Source organism: Corvus kubaryi, unplaced genomic scaffold (genome assembly GCF_017639235.1).
Source record: "Corvus kubaryi isolate FWS band 111438036 unplaced genomic scaffold, C.kubaryi_AGA036_p1.0 37284, whole genome shotgun sequence".
Classification (NCBI taxonomy): domain Eukaryota; kingdom Metazoa; phylum Chordata; class Aves; order Passeriformes; family Corvidae; genus Corvus; species Corvus kubaryi.
In genome coordinates this window covers 10,926,500-10,949,965 of record NW_024581088.1, presented here as the reverse complement: position 1 = coordinate 10,949,965, position 23,466 = coordinate 10,926,500, and the positions used below count along the sequence as shown (strand labels likewise).

General features: G+C 41.5%; 1 protein-coding gene across 3 annotated transcripts in view; it reads right to left on the bottom strand.

The window, feature by feature from the left end:
• Positions 1-23,466, bottom strand: part of PITPNM3 (PITPNM family member 3) — a 55,558-nt gene extending 32,092 nt beyond the window's left edge. The window contains exons 1-3 of one of the 3 annotated variants that reach the window (XM_042026548.1): positions 23,327-23,466; positions 14,002-14,097; positions 6,259-6,366 (exon numbers count right to left, since the gene is read on the bottom strand). In XM_042026548.1, the coding sequence (XP_041882482.1) occupies positions 6,259-6,366; positions 14,002-14,097; positions 23,327-23,348 (226 nt within the window). In that variant the 5' untranslated portion in view covers positions 23,349-23,466. Of the gene's footprint in view, positions 1-6,258; positions 6,367-13,426; positions 13,522-14,001; positions 14,098-22,619; positions 22,719-23,326 lie in introns of those variants that run through there. The other 2 variants (XM_042026550.1, XM_042026551.1) reach the window with 2 other exon arrangements.

The window sequence follows — 23,466 nt, the reverse complement described above, 5'->3', positions numbered from 1 at the left end:
ACAACATAACCATACCACTGGAACAAACAACATTGATGCTCCTCTTTAGAACATGACTTTCACCTCAGCAAGAATACTGTGAAAATTAACTTCTGAATAGAAAAATCTGTTTTGTTAATCTTTTTTTAAAAATGCTGTAGCAAATGTAACACCAGTGTGAGCATAGATATGTCAAACTTGGGAAAACAGAGGGAAAGGAAAGGAGGCAATATACCTACAGATGGTACGATCCTCTCCATGGGAATGGCAGCCAGGGAAACTCTAGGCCCAGTGAAAATGATGCAAGAACACATGCTGATTTCAGCATGTGGACCGGATCTTAATACAGATTAAAAAATGAAAAGGGAGAGACTGCAAGGAAAGCAATGCTCTCTGCAGCAGGACTCAGCTCTCAGTAAAAAATATCTTAGCAGGTAGATTAAGCTTCCTCCATTTTGCATGCATCTTCTGTGCTGTATTCTAGAACATACAGCATCACAAAATTAAATGACAGCAGTTGTACAACACTAGTAACCTGCCCTACTATAAACTGCTAACAGTAGTGATTTGCAGAAGTCCAATCCACTGCTTCTCTCCAAAACCTGCAGCTAGAAGTAAAATCTGTTTTTTATATGAGCAGTCTGATGCATTTTGGAATGCTGATGACTATTGTAGTTTCCATATTTCCCTTCTACTGTTCACCAAGCCAAATTTTCTGTTTGCCACTCTTTATATTAATAGGCAGCAGCAGATGCTATTGCAATAAATTTAATAGCAGCATAAGCATCACAGTCAGCTATGTAAAAACACCGTTTAATTAATTATGTGACTCCAGGAGGGCATGACGAGGAGGGGTCGATCACATGCTGCTGGAGGGAAGGAAGAGAGCAGTTTGTTTACACAGAACATTCACTGTGGACAAAATTAGGCAAGGCAGCCCTCAGAGGGGTTAAACACTGTACAGCCTTTATTATTGACCTAAACTGGGATTAATTTTATTTCACAAGAAACCATAGATGGTTTTCAGAAAGCCTACAGTCTTTCTCCTTCCGAAAAAACATCAACCTGAAGAATGATGTAGCTAAACCTTCCTCTTACATGTAAGATTTGTACCTATTGTGCAACAACCCAGTTGAATATTTGATGAAGAAAAATCTCCTGAAGTTGATTAATTACTTCTCTCTCACAGTAATGTTTCTCCATGATACCAGACTAGTTAGACTCTTAATTTGATGGAAAGATAAAGCAATACTGTTCCACAGACAAACTAAAAACTGTTTCTGTCCTACAAAGTAATAAAATAGCAATTACTTTCTCATTTGCTTTCCTATCTCTACCTTCATCTACAGGGCAAGGTCACGGTAAATTTTTGCAGCAGCTGTCAGTATATCTTACCCTTCTGACTGGTATTGTCTTACCTCGTGCATTAATTTGGCCTAACCAGAAATTCAAGAAGTCTGGGACAAGACAAAGGCATTTTCATATATGCTTAATGCTCTGGAATGCCCAATACAATTTCTGGGAGCTTAGTGCACTCTGAAAAGCTACTCCTCGTGCAGTCTGCCCAAAACAAAACCAAACCTTCTCTAAACAGAAGAATCACTGTCATCGAGTTGTCTTTCTAGCAGCCTTGTGCACATAAGACAACAGAACATACGAATTGCGACCTCCTGCCATGCAGTCATATAGTTTAGCTTTAGGGAGTCCTGGTAGGAGCAGAGAGTTGGACTTGATCCTTATGAGTCCCTTGCAACTTGAGATATTCTATGATTTTATAAATTAGCTTACTCCACAGATGTATATCAAACTTAATCTTAACCAAAAACGTTATTCTAGTCTTTCAGTTCTGTTCAGTGCCTTGTGGCTATTATGACAGGAGAACAGAGAGAGCAGTTGAAGGAATCAACAAGAAATTGTTCCTGACACTCCTAGAAACTGGCTGCTGCACAAATAAAGCAGCCTTTTTTCCCCCTTACTCTAGATAGGGAAAAAATGAGATCCAAAAGATACTATATTAGAGAACAAAAAAAAAAAAAAAAAAAAAACAAACAAAAAAATCACTCAGTGATGCATTTATTGCACTTAAAATCTCAGGAAATATTTTTTTAAAGGGAAGTTACAAAGAGCAGATAGAGTAGTGGGGAGTCATAGTGCATGTCGTGAATTCAACAGCATTTTATAGTCCACTGAGAAACACAAAGCTTGTTACTAAAAAAAAAAAAATCAGTAGAAATTGAAAAGCTCAATCCTAGGTGGTGCAGAAAGGGAAAGAATTGCAGGTTTCCAAACACAGACCAAATACAACTTGCACAACAGTAGCATCTCCCAGCTCTATCCACTATCTTGTAGCGGGGTGGATATGAAGAATAAATTTGATCTAAATCAGCAATTCAAATGACTCCCAGAAAGAAAGCAATATTCCTGTCAGCACTACTTTCCAGATAGACAATCAATTTGGTAAAAGATGAAAAGATCTGTGTAACCTACTCTTGTGCAATGGGACCAAGAAAGGCCGTTCACTCACCTGATATGAAAATTTCCAGTTGTGAAAGCTGATCATGTCCATGTATTTTGCTGGTAACCAGTAAAGCAATCCATCAGTCTGTATGTGTGGCATATGAAGCACAGGAAAAGTGAATTTCACAGGCATTTTACAGTCAGTTATGTTTTAAACAACTAAAAATTAAATCGTATTTTGTCAATATACCTGAGAATTCATCCTAATTTGAAGCATTTTAATTCAATTAACTGGACTTGCAGAGTAAAATAGTAGCATGTTGCTGACAAAATTGACTAATGGCTCTTAAAATTTAATTAGGGTGTATTAAACAAATAGTCATCATTTGTGGCAAGCTTTATTACAGAAATTACATTGTTATTTGTTTGCTTGCTTGTTTATTTTCTACAAAAATACCAAATACGGCCTTTTTCTTTTTTTTAAAATAAATTAGGTTTTAAAACAAGGAAACAGTCAAGATTCATTAGGGCTTTGCCTGTTTCACTTTTTTTGTGTGTGCATGTGTGGGTTTCTGTAGCGTTTACATTTTGGAAAACACAGGCTGAGCTGGCAAAGAAGATGACCAGCCTGGCTGATCAGAGAGCTTTGGCTTGAACTCAGAGGAAAAAAGAGAGTGCATCACCTTTGAAAGAAGGGGCGAGCAACTGGGGAAGACTACAGGGCTGTTGTGAGGTTACACAGGGAGAAAATTGCAAGGGCAAAAGCTCAACTAGAACTTAGTCTTCAAACTACTGCTATAAAAGACAACATTAAATGCTTTTTACAAATATGTCGGCCATAAAAAGAGGGCCAAGGAGAATCTCCATCCTTTACTGGATGCAGAGGGAAACATTGTGACAAATGTTGTGACCCGGGGCCCAGAGAAAAGGAGCCCACTTCTGGCAGGACCTGTGGCCTTGAATAACAGCCTGGTTGATTTTTCCCTTCAGCAGGCCAGTGGGCATGCAGTGGTAGGACAAGAGAGAATGGCTTTAAACTGAAAGTAGGTTTAGTTTGGACATTAGGAAGAAATTAATGCCTCTGAGGGTGCTGAGGCACTGGCACAGGTTGCCCAGAGAAACTGTAGCTGCCACATCCCTGGAAATATTCAAGCACATGTTGGATGGGGCTTGAAGCAACCTGGGATAGTGGAAGGTGTTCATGCCCATGGCAAGGAGTTGGAACAAGATGGTTAAGGTCCTTTCCAACGCAAATCACTCTATAATTAAGTACACCTTCTAGTGAAAGACAGAAATTACGTGCTCCTGAGAACCATGAGTTGTGCAAGAATGCACAGTCAAAAAAAAAAAAAGAGATTGTACACACCAAGTTTCAGATGTTATTTAACTCGGTCACATATTACAAAGATGTATATTTCTCTTCCTTAAAAGAAATAACCAAACAAAAACATGCCAATTACCTGTTTTCCCACAACGACACCACAAACTCACATTACTGCAAATATCTTGTTACTGTGATTTTAATACATAATCTAAATCAACCATTTCAACCTTCCTACTCACTCATCCATCTATGCTTCTGAAGATCATCTTCACATCTCTCTAAATTTCTATAGGAAGCTTTTTTATGAAAAAGCTATCCACAGACAAGAAAGATGCACAAGCACTTTCTCTTCACTGCTAGACAAACTTTCCTTCAAGACGTCTCCCACCATCATTAAAGACAAAACCTCTCTTGCTACTCATGTCGAGGACCATAAGCAAACCTGAGATATACAATCCATTCCTATCACACTACTAAGTAATTAAAACTAGTGCGTTGGGGCAAATAGACAAAGGAAATTGATGAAGATCACATTAAGATCTCAAGCTTGGCATTTGCTAAATTCTGAAATCTTGGCTTTGCAAACTTGGTTCTGGAATATTCACCAATTGTAATGAAATAAAACCTGTCCTATAATTTCTGGTAAAATGGCCAAGAATCAGAGCTGTCCAGCAACAGTGGTCGGTTCACTGAGGACAGGCAGAAAACCAAACAGTCACAGAAAAAACCAGAAGCTCAATACAAGAAAAACTTCCAAGCTTGCATATTTTATTAGATGTGACCAAAAAAAGAGGTCTGATGTTGCAATGTAGCTTGCACGAAGTAATACAGTAGTTCTGTCTATGTTAATGACCCAGAAAATGCCAACTGCTTCTGCTCACCAGTTAGCAAGGCAGAAGTAAATAAAATTCCCTAGCGTGGAAGTTACCAGCTCAGGAAGGGCGGTCTGATCTACGAAAGCTGCAACCTTTTTGTTACTGCTGTTCAGTGTAATTAAAGCTGGCTCATGTCCATGGATGTGTGACACTGCTCAGCTGGCAAAGGCAAGGTATCCTGGCCTCGAGCTGCACTGGCCATTCCTTGGCAGCTGCAGTTCTTCTACTCTTTAAAAAAATAAACTGAACTGAGGGAACAGGGGAAAGAGGTGACAAAATGAAGGCTGAAGAGCTGAAAAGTCTGCTGGCCGTATACAGAGATTGAATCATAACAATACAGATAAACTCCAACTGCACTGGCAAGCATTTATTATCTCCCTATGGAGCTCTGTGGTTCTTCATCCACTTGAGACGTTTCTGGATTCTCTCATATTTTAATTTGCATGTGTGAGAGAAAAGAAATAAGAAATGGTATGTTCCAGCTCTCAAACCCACATTTACAAAAGACCAGTATAACAAGAGATAGCAACTGAGGGAGAGAGGACAACCCTAATATTCACATGACCTTATTTGAAGTCTTATGCAGGTTTGGCCTCAAACAAATGTGTCTTGACCTCATGGATAATGCATACTCCAGCATTTTTCCTCAGGATTTCACCCTTTAAAATGCTGACATAAGTTTAAGTTTACATGCTTGAATTTAAGATTACTAGCTTGAATTGAATGACATTTTTTTCTGTAAAAAGTATTTGCCTGGTTTGCAAGTTAACGTGTACAGTAATCTCATTTCCCACCATAAAAAACTCAAGTAATGCAATATAAAGCATATACTAAATTCAAAGTATACAAAAAGTCTTCCTCACCTTACCTCAACTTACCTTCACTGCACTTGCACTATACAAAAACAAACCAACAATAACTTCGACCTTAGAATCACTAACAATATATATTTAAGGAAAGGATATGATGTCAAGATAGCTGGAGGACTGAAATCCACCAGTCTGAATTTGTTCCTAGTGGTGAGTACATGCATTTCCTTTCATGTAATGGACAGAATACTTTGCACCAGGAGTGAATTTAAATGCATAACTATGATGTGCTTGGGCCTTTACCCTAAGTCCCAGATTCTTACTGGTGTATCAGCGCCCATTTCCCACTCCTTTCATTGGTACATAGTTACATATATATTCATATAAAAATGGCCCCAAATACCTGAAAGTATGCGTCTCCATAGAAATTCCAGATAAAGATTCGTCGACTTTAAGGAGCAAAATAACCCGGTGACAACAAGAAGTCTCTCACACATTGAACACAAGAAAAAATAAGTTTTAGTCTTGTAATCTATGTCATAGTTGTTCAGCTGAGTCCAACACTGACTTCCCACTGAAGCCAATAAATTTGTATTACTTGGTCTGACAAAGTTTTCTCCTGAAAGAGATCATTGCAATTCATTTCTCAGCACTAAAATGCTACTTAGATATCCATGTTAATCTTTAACTATGGGATGCTGTAAAATTACATTACTTCTGTAGAGCATTTACATAGTATCTAAAAATGAATTGCTTCGGTAGTCAGATGTTCTTGTTAACTCTAAACAAATAGGTAATACAAGCTAAACATTACCTTGATTTTCCTCAAGCTTCCCAATTGTTTCTATCTGCTCAACAAGGTCATTTGAGTTCCACTGGCTCATGCCTATGAGAATAGCACTTTTTCCTTCCACCATCTCTTCTGTAACAGGAAAAAGAATAGAATAAATTACTGTGACAAACAAGAGAAAAAAGACAGGGTGAGAACTAGTAATTAAGAGAGAAATAAACACTCATTAGAGCTCCTAATGGGAACAGATAACAGGTTATGCAGGACTGTCCAGGAAAGCTTCTTGCCTACTCATATGATCTACAGAGATCCTATATGTTTCACAGATTATGTGCAGGAAAAACATGGAAAAGAGAGGACTGTCTGAATTTTTTCTCTTGCCTTGAGCAGTCACTGTAAAACAAAGTTTATAATAATCACTTGACTGTTTAAGTGGTTGGTTGGTTTTGGGTTTGTTTTTTTTAATTTTTTTTTTGTTTGTTTTAAGAACATTCAAAAGGCAGAGCAGAGGGAAGCGAGGACACACAGACCAGTTCAAGACTTTTCAAGAATATTTTTTCCCCTTTTATCAAAGCCGCCTGTGCTACATAAAACTTTACATTTTCATCTAGGGACACAGAGACATAATGGAATGGAACCAAGCTCACAGTGCAGAGAACCATCTCTTTTATTGAGATCCCATCCAGGGAGCAGGGTAGGAAAGCAAAAAACCCAACCTGCAGATAGATATTCACTCTTTTTTGTAAAAAAACAAACCCAAAACCAAACAGGCCTAGAAGCTGTAGGAAAATATTTTCCTTCAATTTAACAGCTATTTAGCAAGAAGGGTGCATTAATCCTTTCTGAATAAATTTACTAAAAGCACTTCAGTCTGGCTGGATACAGCCCAGAATGGTCTTTGTACCTAGGGTGAGCACACAGGAAAAAAAAAATAAGTAAAATAAGAAATAACAATTCTTTACTTGTTAAGGCAGATTCAGAGAATGGGTCAAATTCTGTCCTCTCTTACAGCCTTTTGTAGAGAAAATGGCTCTAATATGGGAGTAAACACAGAATAATTTAGTCAGGACATTTCTGGCTAAAATAATCATTTTCAAATACCTACCTTTCAGTAGGTCTCTAAATGATATAAAAATTTATGTTCTTTCACGTTCTCTCATATGTACCTCTCTCATTTAGAGAGATCTTGGTACTGGAGAAAGATGGATCTGCATAAAGGACTGTATAAATCACTTCATAGTCACCACCATATCTTATCTCTCCGTATGCCATGCCTTTTACAAACAAACAAGGATAAAGGTTATTTATCAGATTTATCAGAGAAGGGGGATCCAGCAAAGCCCCCTGACATCTGATGCAATCTCAGCTGCTCCCTGAGGCAGAGAGAACCAACCACTTAGCACAGCATTTTGCTTAGGTTTTTTGTTACTTTCTCTCAAAGGCTGATTTATTTGAAGTTCTATAAGGAGGAAGGGAAGGAGCCATGGTGGTTTTGGTCTCTTCCCTCCCTCCCTCCACAAGTGGTTTTACAGTCAATCTAACTATGATGGGTATTTTCAGTGATGTTTTGTGCTTAGTCCTTACTGCTGTTCCTCCTGCCAACTGGAAGTAACAAGAAGTGTCTTGCCCCCCTGAGCCTCACACCAGCCCTTCAGTGTAGTTGCACATACAGATGGAAAAGTGTTCAAATTAGCAGCAGCGTAGAACAAACACAGCCCTCAAGACCTCCTTAAGGCCTAATGGTGAGTGTCTGGCTGAGAGGTGTAACATTTCATCCATAGATAAAAATGGGCAGTAATGGTTCTCTGCTGGACGTTTTGTTTTCCTGCTTTGTTCTTCTTGAGCGAATTCCAGTGTTGGCACTGGAAGACCAAGCAGCAGCAGCAGCAGCAGCAGCACAGCCGATGGCCCTTTACACTGGCAGGTGTGTACAGCAGGCACGAAGACCAGTGAAAAGAACTGAGAACAACTGAGAGACATGTGCCTCCAGGGCTGTGTTATGGAAGATTTTTTTTTCAGCTTAAAGGCTGTGGGGCAGGCATGTGGGGAGATCTGTATGGGGGTGTTTGCCTGTCTGTTGTGGAAGTCTGATAAAATGGCCAAATGGGAATGTGCAAGCTTCTTTGAGCAGCTTTTCAAATCTGAGGAAAAATGCTAGTCAACTGTGGAATTTCATATTCTGACAATTTTGTGATAATGTACTCAGCTGTAATTTTCATCTTCTGTGATCAGAGGTATGTTGCAGTTAAATTATAAGGTCGTTTCCTGCACCAAATATCATTTTACATGTTGACACTGTAAAATTCCTGTCTAACTTATGGCCTGTCACATGGAAAGCAAGAAACAAAGGAAAGCAAATATAACATATATTTATACTACAATATTAAACAGTAAAATATTACTTCTCCCTTTCTGTATGGATTTCACTAAATTAAGCAGTTAGCCATGACAGATGAATCAACAGTCAAAACATGTACAGCTGCTTCATCTCAAACACAGGTGCTTGATTCTCTGTTTACAAGGCTGCGAGCCAGAAACTTCTTTGTTTGAGAAACTGAGATTTGACCCCAGCTGTTTTTCAGAATACAAAAGCAGCTCATTATTGCCATGTTTTAACGGTGCCCACTGCTGTGCCCACTGTTTCCTACTTCAGACTGTCTATGAAGTACAAATTACACATGGGTAGACGTGGGATAGCTTCCAGATTCTCCCATGAAGAAACTCCACAGTACTCAACTCCAGCTGCACTGTGCAGCTGCCAAGAATATCAAACATTGATGAAGCACCCTGTATAAGTACCAGAGAAATTTTGTAAGAAACACTGCAGAAAGTGTTATGCTGGAGGCAGAAGAAGGGTAACAAGCTACCTCATTTTTAGGTGGTAAAAGCCACAGTCTCTCTCCTGGACAGGTTTCCCTCACTCCAGCACAAACAAACTCCTCTTGTTTCTTTGGTGCTAAATTTAATCTACTGATAATGCAAATTACTTCAGCCCACACACGTGTTTTCCTCTACCAAAGACACAAGTTCCCTTATGACCAAGGGAGCTTCTGAGTGCAGAAATGCCTTCTGCCTCTTTTGCTAGTATTTATATTTGTGTGTACATTTATTTTCCTGACATTTATACACTTATTTCTGAAAGGCTGTTTGGGAGAAACCAGAGATTTCCTAAATTAGGAGGACTATGGACTGCCTCAAGGGTAGCAAGGCCTTGCAGAGAGATCTGAATAGACCACAGAGCTGGGCAATCACCAGCCATATGAAATTTAGCACGTGCAAGTGCTGGATTCTGCACCTGGGATGGGGTAATCGTGGTTATACCTACAAACTGGGGGAGAAAAGGCTGAAGAGAAGCCCTGCAGAAAGCGATCTGAGGGTTCAGGCCGATGGCAAATTGAATACGAGTCAACAGTGCATCCTGGCAAACAAAAGGGCCACCAGTGTCCTGGGGTGCGTCAGGCACAGCAGCCCAGCTGCTGATGGAAGGCGACCGTCCCGCTCTGCTCTGCCGCAGCCTCACCTCGAGACCTGTGTCCAGTTTTGGGCACCATAATACAAGAAAGATCTAAAGCTGTTAGAGAGCATCTGGAGGAGGACAACCAAGATGCTGAAAGGCCTCAAGACAAGATTAATGAGGAATGATTGAGGTCCTTTGGTTTGTTCAGCTGGGAGAAGAGAAGACTGGGAGGAGACCTCATTGCAGTCTGCAACTTCCTCAGGCTGGGCCATGGACAGGGAGGTGCTGAGAGCTCTCTGGTGACCAGTGACAGGACACGAAGAAATGAAAACCTATCTAAACAAAACTTGATTTGAAGAGCATCTTTGCAAGCTAGCTATCAAGTAATCTAAACTTGGAAATACTTGTGCCAACTCAATATGGACTATGTCCAGCAAATTCCAAGTGCATTTCTTGTTCTCAGTCTACAATGCATGCCTCACCAACTCCAAAAATGCAGCCATCAAACTGACCTTTCAAAGCATTATTGAACAATGGATCTTGGTGATTCAAAAGAATATTCCATCAAGCACAGTAAGTGATCATACTCCCAAAGACAGAATCTAATCACATTTTTGATCTATTCACATCAAAGAAAACTACACCATCTAAAATGTCTGACACATCATAATTTTGGTTCTCTTTCTGGAGAAAAAACCTGAAGTATGATTTGGTGCTCAAAGTTACAACTCCAGCTTCACACGGAATTTGGAAACATTACTGAAATCATCACGACAGCTATTTTAAGCATGCGGTAGAACATTGCAAAGCACAAAGGCAGTGTGGAGGAAAATCAGCACAGGCTGTATTTCTTTTCTATTTCCAACTCTTCCACTCACTAAAGCTTAAGATTTAAATGCAGCTTAAACAATCTGGGTATCCTATTCTCATTGAATACCCAGTGGGAACAGATCACCATCTCTCATTCTCTTCATGCTTAGATGTCTCCAATGAACATTTAATTTTAATCCACACAAGTAATTTATCAGGTATCATTATCTCTCACTAAAAGTCTGTTATTAGGGGATTAACAGCTCAGTAACAGATGTTGTTCATTATCTTTACATAGCAGTGACATTTTATTTCAAGTAACCATTATGAAAATGATAGTGACTATCATTACAAGCATTTCAGACTACATAGACTACTTTTGACATTAAAATGTAAGTATTTAAGGAAAGCCTACCATACAATATACTTTACACACAGCATTCTGTGCTCATAAACTATGAGTACCACGACATTTCTCCAAAATACATTTAAGATATAATACATAAAATATTATACATACATAGTGGACAGCATTAGAAATGGAAACATTTTTGAACAGATTTTGTCTTCCTTTTCCCCCAAATCTTTCCAATTCTGATTGTACGTAATTTTCTGTATTCCTCATTTTCAGAGCCTGGGTATGCTGAAAAAATTAGATTTAAGAAATCCCCTTCAAATGACACACCTCAAATTTACAGTACTTAAGCAGTCAAATGCTGACTTTGGTTTTAATTTGATAGGGATTAATTTGATAGGGATGATTAACATGCATAAACTCCAAGAAAAGGATAACTTTCCTCACATTGCTGAAGCATTGTGTTAATCTAGTGCAGTAATAACTTACTGCCTATACGTTAGTTTCACCATCTGCACGGAGCAGAACAAGAAACATACCACAATTGCCAGAAGTGACGACACCCACTAAAAACTGAGGCAGCAGAAGACAGATATCTTGACATCAAGACATTCACAAGCTATTTGCAATACAGCCTCTTCTTAAAATTTACATACTTTAGTGAATGAGAGTCAGCATGCTCACATCTTGACAGGTGAGCACAACAGAATTTTACATCACATCCCTTAGAGCACAAACATGCTGAGGAGTGTTTAGACCTCCCAAATTGCCACCTCAGTTCATTGGCAGCATTTCCAAATAATATTCAGGTTGCACAGCAGAGCATTTTAAAATTAAATAAATTAGACAGATCTAATTTCAGGAGAGGAAAGTTCAGCAAATTAAGAACAGCTCTTAATTAGCAGAGAGCTAGCCTAGCCTCCTTTAATGAATAAGAATCTTGAGAAAGAACACACAGAGACTGGCTTGAAATACATACCATGTATTTATTGGCTTCAGCTTTGTATGAACACAGTGATAGAGAAGACAGTGCCATAAGGCTCAAGGTAAGAAGGCAAAACTAATGACAAAAGTTCTTATGTAGGCTAAGCAAACTCAGCTCGGGACAAGGAGACAGCTATATTCCATGCCACCACTTGAATCTTTAGCAAAGGTGTCAAGAGAGCATTTGACTGTAACATCTGCTAGTTAGGAACTTAGGAAGTAAAAAACCCTAACCCTTAACATTCTAAATTAGAAGCCTAATGCACAGATAAAGAAATTATAAAGAAGGTATGTTTCTGATAGGTCAGATTCTCATCTGCTGGACTAGTCTAAATGCAGAGTAACTGCTGAGGTCAGAGATCATTTGAATTTAAAGTAGGTCAGAAGGTGGTGACAGGATCTCCTGTGAACAGCAATACTACCATCTGCATCTTACCACAAACATGGTATCAACTGTTAACTTTGCTTCTTCTGCAGGAGGCCACAAAAAGCCTGAAATCACCTCCAAGGTACTTTAATAATAACAACCATCAGCAGCTTCCTCTTAAATTCTACTCTAATTTTCATTCACCTGCCAGAAAAGATTTCTCATAGTTTTAACACTGGAAAAATGAAAATCTAGAAATAAAATTAATAGTTGTATATGACACAAAAAACCAGTGCCCTAAAATAGCCCACATCTACCCACAGTCCACCTGGCACCTGGTTTTTACCCACTACCTAATACTGCCTCTCTAAAGAGTCCAGTGTCCACATGGGACTAGTTCTCTCGGTGAAGAGACTTCCACAGACTGACACGTATTTCAAGGGCACGCATTTTCATGAGAAATTACACCATAAATGGAGATTTTGCGTTTGCCTCCAAAACAAACAAAACAAGCTGCCATTCTTACCGGTAACAAAGCAAACAAAATATGTATCCACACATACATGCCACACACACCTTCTTCCCCAAAATCTCAGTTACACACCCATATCAGTTTTGTATCTATGACAATTTACATTCCCATAATAATGAAAGATCATCTGAGTACCAGCTGCAGTGTCTGTGTGCCTACCAACTGACAACAAAGATTAAAAGAGACAAATGAGCTTATACACCATCCATATTTCTTTCCTCTATCTGTGCAGACAGCTGGAACATCCTTGTGCTAAAAGTCTCTTTCCGATAAGACAGCTGTTTGGTTCAGAACAAGGAGAAAATAATCAGTGTTCAGCAATGTATTTTCTGAAAAACAGACTCGTGCATGCACACAGGCAGAGCTGAAAGCTCTCAAACCTCTCTTCAAGTAGAGAAGGGCTGCTAAATCTCAGCTCAAAAGAGCAAATTTGAACTGATTTCAGGCTAGGCATGAGCTGGCTTTCTGACACCAGATAACATGGAGTCAGACTTTACGCCTCAGCATCCCTATAAATATTAAAAAAAACCCTAAACAGAACCAAAACCAGAGCCCCAGTCTCCCACTGGAGGAGGGAGATTGCGTATGCACACAACCTACAGGTTCTTCTCCCACTTCAAGACTCGGCATGTTACTGATCATGTCAAGATTCAGGGTCTCAGATGATGTAGGGAATGCTTCAGTTACCTCAGCTGGTTAGAGTCACAGGTTTGATCCCCATATGGGCCATTCACTTAGGAGTTGGACTCAATTATCCTTGTGGGTCCCTTCCAAGTCAGAATACCCTGTGATTAAATCCACAAGCATTTGAATATTGTTCCTTGAACAAGCAGAGGTCCCAGTCCCTCCAGTGAAAGTTTTTATAGAGCGGAAAACCTAAGACATTGGTGTTAAAAGCTGGCCATCAGTAACATGGATGCTCATGGCCTTCCTCAGGAACTGCGAACAAGAGCACTCCCATTGCAGTGTCATACACTGTCTGACCTGGGAAGGACCTGGGCCCAAGAGACCCCGTGAGGTCTGCACTGGTGGTGTCTTGCTGCTTCCGACACTAGACTCAGTTCAGGGCAGCTCGCTCATCCACCCCAGCACCTCACCAAACTCCTGTAAATTTAGGTCCATCCACAAATCCTGGATAGAAGAACTGATGGATGTTTTGTCTGATGAGGACAATGTTGTCAGTTCATCCACAAAGGAGGTTAGCTACTTGTTTCAAAATTGGGGGAAAGAATGGGGAGGGGAGAACAAAAATGTGTACTTACCTCGTGCATCGAAGAATTCATCATCGGAGCTCTCTACAGAGTCTCTGAGAACATTCTGCATGTGCCGCTGAGCACCACCAAATTGGCACGGGCCAGCTGGAAATACAAGGAGACTCACATTAACACGAGGGAATGCTCACCTCTGCTCCAGAGAAAAACCCCAACCCAACACATTCATGAACAGTTGCGTACGTGCCTCAGGAGGATGGTCATCATGCACACTTTAATCTCAACTGTCAGCCAGCCAGAGCTCTCAGGATGGCAAAAAAAAAATACTTCCACTTAACCAAAGTGATTAAAACAAGTTCATGTTAAAGATAAGCCTTCATCACTTTCAGCCAATGCAGTGACCTCAAAAGATAAATTCCTTCCTTTTGAATTCATCTGGCTGTTCCATTCCAACACTCAAACTGCACATTGTTTCTAAGACATACAGCAGCATTTCCCCAGGACATGGCAGTAGCTCCCACTTAAATTCAATTTAACTCCTAAAAGAAGTGCCGTCTTATTTGGCTCACAGATTTGCAGACAAGCTACTCAATTCTCACTCAGTGAACTGCTTTCACCAGAGAGCTTTGCTGTGCTGGAGCCTGGGGCTTTTATTTGAAGCTTGCCATTTGAAGACGAAGGCAAAAGCACATTAGAATAAGTACAGTAACAGATATAGTCATGACACCTTAGATGGTCCTTATAGATTATCATACTCAAACTAATTTGTAGTTAGTAAACCAGACTTGTCTAAATATCTGAATTCTCCTTGCATCTGAGCAACCCAACACTAGAAAGCAGTAGTGAAATATATTCCTTATATTAACAACAAAGTCTCCCCACAGTCAGTGGAGAACCAGGGATCAAATCCACCATACCCCTAACAACACTATTGTAGAAAGGACACTCATTACCCACCAGAATAGTGTCCTTTGTTTTATTCATTTCTGCAAATGATGACATCAGACCTGATTCTAATATCCTGTGCCCCTGGCCACAAAAGCGTTCTTCTCTCAGTAGTAAAAGAGCAACTCAAACACAGGATGCATCCTCCTGTATTATTCTGGAGAAAACATGCCTCTAGGTCACAGCCTTTTGTTCTTCATTTACTCCACCTATAGCTGAATTAATCAGAAATATAAGTGAAGGGTGGTAAGAAGAAGCAGATTTTAGCTGACCAAGATAAAGTGAGTAAAAATAATAATCAATTAATAGCATTTTAATATGGTTTAAAAAAATGTTTATTAAGGAGTCAGTATTCATTACAAGAGTACAGCATGTATTGGGAATCTGTCCAGTGGTATCTGGCAGGTGATGGAGTCCCTCCATTCAGATTCATATCTACCCTAAAATGTATTGCTATAGTCACCAAAATAGTGGTAGAAAGAACACTATTCTGAACTTCTAAGGACAAAAAGTCTGCATTGGGTCAATGCTCGGAAGAGAAGGCATTTCAAAATTTCAAAAGCACAAGATGGGAGGCACCACAAAAATACTGGAGTGGTGTATGGAGGGTTGGACAGAGGGAGGAAGGGAGGGAGGGAGAGAGGGAGAACAACAGGAGGGAGGAGGCTATACAAATAAAAAATTGTAAAAACTTCCAAAGCACTCCAAAGTAAAGAGCAATTCCCTGGAGAAGAACTGCCACTAGCCTGGCTGAAAATCAGTAGAAGTACTCACCCCACAAAAAAAGCTCATGGTTCTAAGGACCTTGGAGTTTGATGTAGAATGTGAAGGGAGGGCAGGGGAAAGAGTCACAAATATCCAGGCATAAATTCTGGCCATGAGAAAAGTTCTTGGGAGCATCAGTTTTATTATATTGCACTGGGAATGCTTCTAGATTTAGAAGCAGCTTAAACATAACCACAGTCAGCAGCACAAATCTGCATAAAGCTCACTGCAACAGCTCTCTACATCTAGATTGATTTGCTGGCTGGACTGCATTGCATTGCCCTCATACATTGGTGCTATTGAGTCTGCTTCCTTCTGTGCCAGCAGATTAGCATTAGGCACCTTCAGAGGACTCTATTAACATTTCTTGATTTTATTAGACACTGGCATTACCTGGACTCACTGACTTGATTTACACTGTCAACTGCTGCATATTTTATTTTATAATTTTGCTTCAGAGAATGAAAAGACCAGCCCTACTTCAGAACACAGGCGAGCTCCTTGGTAATGACACTTTATGCCTCTATGGCAGTGAACCTACTCTTTATAAGATCAGTCAGCTGACTCTTAGCAGCCAGATTTCAGCGATTTTTGCACCCAGGGTAGCAACTTTCATTTCAGTTGTTCAGGATCACAATTTCTGATCATAGAAGGGGAAAGCACGTAGAAATGCTTTGAACACTACATGACCAATTTGCAAGTCATAATAGTTGCACTGGAAGTACATACAGTAGTTCCCTGTAAGCTGTTGGGGCAGCACGACAGACGGACAGTAGGATACTGTCCTGGGTTGCAGTGTATTCTATTACCATCCCCATCAGCTGTTAAAATCAGGTGGGGCAGTGTTTCCTTGCCTCCTCCCCCCAGACTATCTTGCTGTTAATTGCCCATCATTGTCCTGCCGCCTGACTCAGAGATAACTCCCTCCGGACTATCTTCTGTTAATGAGCCTAATCAACACTCTGCCTCATGACTCGTTACCCCATTGTGAGATGCTCCACCCAGAGGGAGGAACCAAGCATCCCATCGTGGATATAAGCTGAGGCTGAACACCAGAGACACCGGGCTTCCCACTGGATTTCCAGAGGACAGGAGCTACACAGCCACCACTGGACTTCCAGAGGAAGAGCAGACTGTTTCACTACAGGATCACTGCTTCAGAGGACTGCAGCCACCATTCTACCAGACTGCTACCACCACCCTGCCTAACAGGGTGTCAGGTTGTACCTTGACTCTGTCAGTTTGACAGTGTTTTCTTTTACCTTTTTTTCCTCCTTTTCTTTAATTTCCATTAAATTGTTATTCTGACTTGGTGCCTCCCACTGGTTTGTTTTCAAACTAGCACAGATACAAGGGTAACATTTCCAAGAGGCAGATGGAGAGCCCATAGAAACGCACAGGTGCTTTTCTTCTAGAAGAAGCAGAAGTAAAGTTTCCTATCTAACCTGTTCTCTCTGCACAGAACTGCAGGTTGTGACAGTCAACCTGTCACGGAGGGAGCTGGAAGAGACTTTTCCTGAGCACAGAACCACAGTAAAAGCTAGGGAGAAGACAAGAGCAGAGCCATCCTTGCAGCATTATGAACAGAAGCTGAATGCTCTAGTTAGGCTAGCACTAACTGTAATTAATTGTAATTAAGATTGAGTGAACCTCGTTTTTCACAATTACAATCAGGGATTTTCCTCAGTAAAAAAAGTCTTGATTTTTTTCTTCAATGAAGAATAGCTGGAATTTCACTGGTACTTTGCTGCATCAGTGATCTGGGTGACATGAGAGGAGGTGCTGTGATGCATGAGTAAAATGCAATGTTGGAAAGCAATCTCTTAATTTTCCCTGCACTAATTTTGTTCACATTTTAGTTTTTTCTGTGGCTGATGCTATCATATCCACCTGAAGACAACTCTTGTAGGACCTACAGAAAACAGTATTCCCACATGTATACCATTCCATAATACATATACACACGCATCATCAACATACTAGATCTGGGTCTGTGATTCACTATGCTTCACAATATACCCCAACCTCACAGTAGCAGTCACTGTGTAAACGGCTAATTAAAAACAAAATCACTTTTGAATGTTTGTGAAAAGCAATCAGTTAAAGTAATATTTTCAGACTTACAAAATAATAAACATACTCATTAGCCAATTTACTCTTGTTAGATATTGATTTCCTTACCCCTGCAATGTACAACTAAGGATCACAACTGAAACCTATATCCTGCACAACAGCTTCCATAAGGGGAAGAGCCACAGATACAATCAGCTACAATATCTTGTGATAGGCAGCAAAAGAGTCAGGATCTTATTTGACTTAAAAATTGCTACAGAAATAGTTCCATGTTCTATTATGCAACACTCGCACTTCCGGTTGAAGGCAAGTCAGATTGCACCTCTGTACACGTCATCCTAATTCAAATGCGAGGCAAATTTCATCCTTGGTGTTTAGTGACTGTACATAATTCCAGCAAACAGCAGAAGGAACAGTTCCCACTCACATAGCAGCAGCTTCTAATGCTGTCCATTCAGAGAAGGAACAACCCACTAAAATGACGCAATCTCTGATATATTCCACAAATAGACCTAAAGAGCAGAACAGCCATGGAAAATGCCAATTCCACTTTGACCCACAAACACCAGCAGAGCTCGTTTTACCATAGTTCTGTAAGAAATCAACAGCAGTTGGAAAGTATACATAAGAGAAGATCAGCTCCAGCTTCCTCTGGTCAGGGGACATAAACCCAAATTCTTTCCAAGGTGCCTCTTTTTTTTTATCAAACTAGCAATGATATGATGTTTGAGCAGTGCATGAGCACATTTCATTCCATGTGATATGAGGGTGATTCTAAAAGAGAAAAAAAAAAGAAAAACACAAGAGGAACTGAAGTGACCCTACTGGTCTGTAGCCAATATTCTCAGGACTAAGGAAATGGAAACAGAAAAACATATAAGAAGGGAAGTAAGGCTGAAGAGGCTCTGAAAAACACTTTAAGAAACAAAGGTTTTCCTCTGAAAACTGCACAGCTAATGCTGTTGATTCCCAACTTCAATCACTTTCCTATAACCTTTAGAAGGCTTGGTATCCAAAACACACTCATCCTTTAAGTCCCAAGCATCCTAAGACAGAACAGCTCACCATTGTCACTCAATAATAAGCACATGATCTGCTACCGGTCCCAAAAATGCTTCTTCAATATTACTTGTTAGGCAAAGATCATATTTAAAATGCATACCACGTCAGGAGAAAGAAAAGGCATGTACTTTCCATTTCCATTCCAGTAACCGGCATCAATTCTGACAGCACAAAGCAACACTGTACACTACAGACCCCAGGTCCTTAGGTGCCAAACACCTGGAGGTTAAACGTGAGGAGCACAGGAGCATCTTCTGGAAAAAGGAAGGAACATTTTCCTGTGGAAATGATGCCCTCTGGTGGAAGCACACTTTGCCAAGACAGGGATTGAATCTGCTACTGGATCTAATGAGCAGAAAATTAATTTTCAAATGCAGCAGGAAGTAAGCCTAGCCCTGCTGTGAAACCACAGCCATGTTACCTTTCGTCACTGGTTCTGCCTTCTCCTCATTTTGAAATAGCTTTTAAAAACACTTACTGCAACAGAAAAACAAAACCATTACTGGAGTCATCACATCACTGTTTACAGAAGCACTTCACGAGCAGGACCAGCACATACACTTTGGGAATGAAAGAGCAGTGATTTCATTCCTAAAACATACTTGTGAGGGCAGAGTAGCAGCACGGTAGGCTCAGTCCAGAAGCATCACCGTAAGAGTCACTCCACATCTCCCTCTTCTCCTTACCAATGCACGTATCACTGGCTACCTTGTCAGGCAAACAGGACAGATGGAAAGTAGGCAGGATGACCCAAATGCCAGTCATACCAGCCCCTTGTGTACTGGCAGCATTACAGGCTGGTTCCAGAGGCCATCCCAGCTCAGGTGTGCTCACACCAGAGCTGCCAGGAAGATGCATTCAAGCAGCTTGGGATAAGAGCAGCAGTTTTCATTGGATGCAATTACAGCAGTGGGCTTTACTGTAAAACTAATTAAATATTATTCACTTCACCGTCATACTATCACAGATTTCAAGCTTTGCAGCAGGCCCAGCCTTTTTCTACATCTTTTGCTTGGTAACAAACATTTCCCAATTTCCAATCAAGCCTAGACATAAGCACATGCCAGAAGACAGGCAATCATAAAAAAACCACTCCTGAATACTACCACGACACCTAGGTAGAGATGAAACAGCACACAATGTTCCCATAGCTACTGGAAACTCAGTCTTTTACATAGTCAAATATTGAGGGTTGAATTAATCTCAGTTAAAAAATAATAAAAAATAGACTTTATTGCAAAGATTAAAACATTTCCACTTGTCAAAACTTGTTTTAGAAGTGTACCATTTTGAATTCAGGGACAGTTTTCCTAATAAAATCAAAAAGCACAAGTCATTTTTCCATTTGGATAGAGATGCTGGGTAGGAAGAATGACCTTTGCTATTGCTACTGACTGCTGTTGCATAATACTTCTTTCTGTTTTGCCGGTTTCAGATGCTTCTTGCCTACCCATTAAGTGATTTAACTGAGCTACCCACACAGTGTTACCTAGTGACTGTGCAGTTAAGACTCACTGGAGGCCAAGTTCACCCACTATTATTTTCTAGTTATGTTTTATTTCCTATTTGGAAAATGTAAAACTGTTACAAGGATGTGAATTTAACTACTGGAGGCACTCCTAAGACTCAGGAATTCATACAAGACAGAGGGAGATGCTGATCAGAGGAAGTCCTTGCCTGCACATTGACCACCAAAGAAGATGGACCATATTTGCCATCACTTATAGCAGGGCCACACAGAGCTCATCCAAAATCATGGAATGAATCTGCAGCAGAGACTGGAACTGAAACAAAATCAGTTGAAGCTGAAATGAAACACACTGCAAGTGGAAGGGGCTGACGAAGGAGGCCTACAAAACTGTGAGGCTAAAGGGGGAGAGGGAGAAAAATAACAGTGGGAGGCAAGAGGGAGAGAACAAAAAAGGCCAAAGGGGATGGGGACGAAAAAAGTGGAAGATCAAGTCAAGATGTCAAGTTCTCTTGTCAAAATGCAGAGCGGACAAAGCCAGATATAGTTACAGACAGAAAAAAGTCCACATAAATTGCAGGTTCTCTTGTCAAGAAGTGAAAGACTTAACTGATGGAACAGTCCAGATGCCACTGTGGTCAGAAGTGCCCAACACAACCAACTCCTCTCTCCCATTCCTCATTCGGTTTCTATCATCTCACAGCAACTTCACAGTGAGAAATCCCTGGTTGTCTACTCTGTACATCCCTCCACTGCCAGTTGGTAAGGACAGGCATGTATTTGAATATTGAGTACAGGAAACAAATCGAGAAACTAAGCCATGCAGGCCTTTAAGCCCCCATTTTAAGGTACCAGTGACATTTGCAGTCTTGCACTTTACAGGATTACTAGTGAGGTGGACGAAGAGAGAGAAGAAGTTTAACATGACTGTTCAGACTTCAAAACCTAGATCGAACTTTCCTGTAAACATGGTACATCTCCCAGAGCTGTTTCTTGATGTTTCAGATGCCAGCTTCCCCACAGCAGAAATTAACTTCACCCTCCCTCTCAGCAGTGTCATCACCTCCTCCAAACTTACTCCCCAAAACCAGAGAAGATATGAATATTCTCTAACCTTTTCCTGCAAGGACTGTAGGTGGACTGCCTGCAACACATTGAAAGTCTCTACTTTCATAGTGCAGAGATTCTGGGATTTTTGAGTCACTGTGCTCTATTAAAAATGAAGCTGGAGATGAAGAGCAGATACCCTACAACTCCCACAGGGACATGTCAGGTAGTGATCTGCAATTGTCTCTGTGTGGTTTTACAATCTACACTCTTGCAAATGCCCACGCATTTCCGTGCAGGGACTACTTCAAGTGCTTAAGATCTGGAGTTCACTAGGTGAGATCTGGCTACTCAAACGAGTCAAGTGTGGACCATGTCTAAAAGCCCTTTACAAGCACACCTGTCATTCAACAGTGACCAAACCGCACATTTTCACTACAATTTTGGTCTTCCTTTCTATCTGAGGTAAGGCTACAGCACTGGCAGGGGCTGCAAGGTAGGGTAATACAAGCAAAACAGATGCAATTTTTTATAATTGTGCATATTGCAGCTCACATTGATAAACTCGGTAGGCTCAATTTATAAAAGCAACACATTTTCCCTACACCTAGAGCAGATAGTTTCTTCCAGACCTCCTTTGTGAATGGTCTACTCTTACTTTTCTTTGCAATAAGTAGTGACAACATCACAAAGCTTGTATCAAAATACATAGTTTGTCAGTGAAATCACATCCAAGACAAGTACCATGCTTTAAAATTCCTGTCCAAAACTGTTTGAATATGCAAGCTATGTATGCAGGCTGCGTTACTCATGCATCACAGAAAGCAAAAGCAATGCTCCCTTATTTTCTTATCAAACTTAAAAGGATTGTAAACTAATGCCAGAGAAAAAAAATGAGACTTTTCCCCCATTGGATTACTACTTCATCTTCCAAAGACAGAAAAAAACCATTTAGTTCAATTCTATATTTGCATCCTCTGAAATTATTGATGCTCTCATGTTCCTGAGTATTACATCTCTGGGCTGCCACCAATCCATGCTTACTTTGGGGGAGTAAAAGAAATAAACAGTGCTGGAAAAAAATCCTCTTTTAGGTTTAGCTTTAATATTGCCACGCTGCTGTAAAGCTGTGTCCGGACCTGGCACCGAACACCAGGCGAGTGTCACATACTGACCACTCAGTCATAGCAGTTAGGCCTTCACCTGCAGCAGCAATGGGTTCTGCATGCAACCTATAAGAAAACCACTTCTGCATCAGCAACTGCACTCTCATCTGTTCTGGCCATTGTGCACACAGAACATACGCTACCTCGTTAAGGCTGCACCTGCCGCCGGGCACGGGACATCAGGGTGCTGGTGCTGCTGCTGCTGAGCATCCTCCAGCCCTGGTCTCAGTCCCAGCCAACCGACCTCCAACCTCCACATTGCTCAGGCTCCGGAGGAAGCACGAGTTACAGCACGTGAATGGGCAAGGCGCAGCGCAGGCTTTCGGCAAATTACACCCAACAGCACACCTGTATTGTTCTCCGACCACGGCTGCAGCCTCCCGGTCTGCTCCTCCCGAGTGGGCGGCAGCGAGCACCGGCCCGACCAGGCGGCAGCCAGGGAATTCCCCCGGAGCTAGGAGAGACCCTTCCCGGACCAGCACCGCCGGAGGGCGGGAAGGAAGCCGGGCAGCGGCGACTGGCGCGGGCGCCCGCGATGCTCCGGCAGATCCGCACGGCCGTGCCGCGACCACGACACCGGCAGATGCGGGCGCCGAAGGCAGAGCGGGCCGTGCTCGATAACGACGACGAGGACAAATGTATCCGCGCCTCGTTCACGCGAGTTTGCGTTCACCGCTCCGCGGGGCCGAAGGCGAAGAACGCGGAGACGGGGCTGCCCCGGAGCCGCGGGTGGGCGGGGAGCGCGCCGGAGCCCCATCCCCGCCGTGCCCCTGGGGCCCCGCGCTCCCCTCGGGGCCGCCCCATCGGCCTCGCTCTACCCTAGGGACTGCCCCTCGAGCTCAGCACTTACCTGGGAGTGGAGCTTTCGCCATTTCAGGGCTGCCCGCTCGCAGCCAAGCCGTCCTCAGCCTTATCAGGTGCTCGCCCGCTGGGCGCTCCGGCACCCCGCTCTCCGGCGCCCCATCGGCTTTCAGCAGAGGCCCCGCGCCG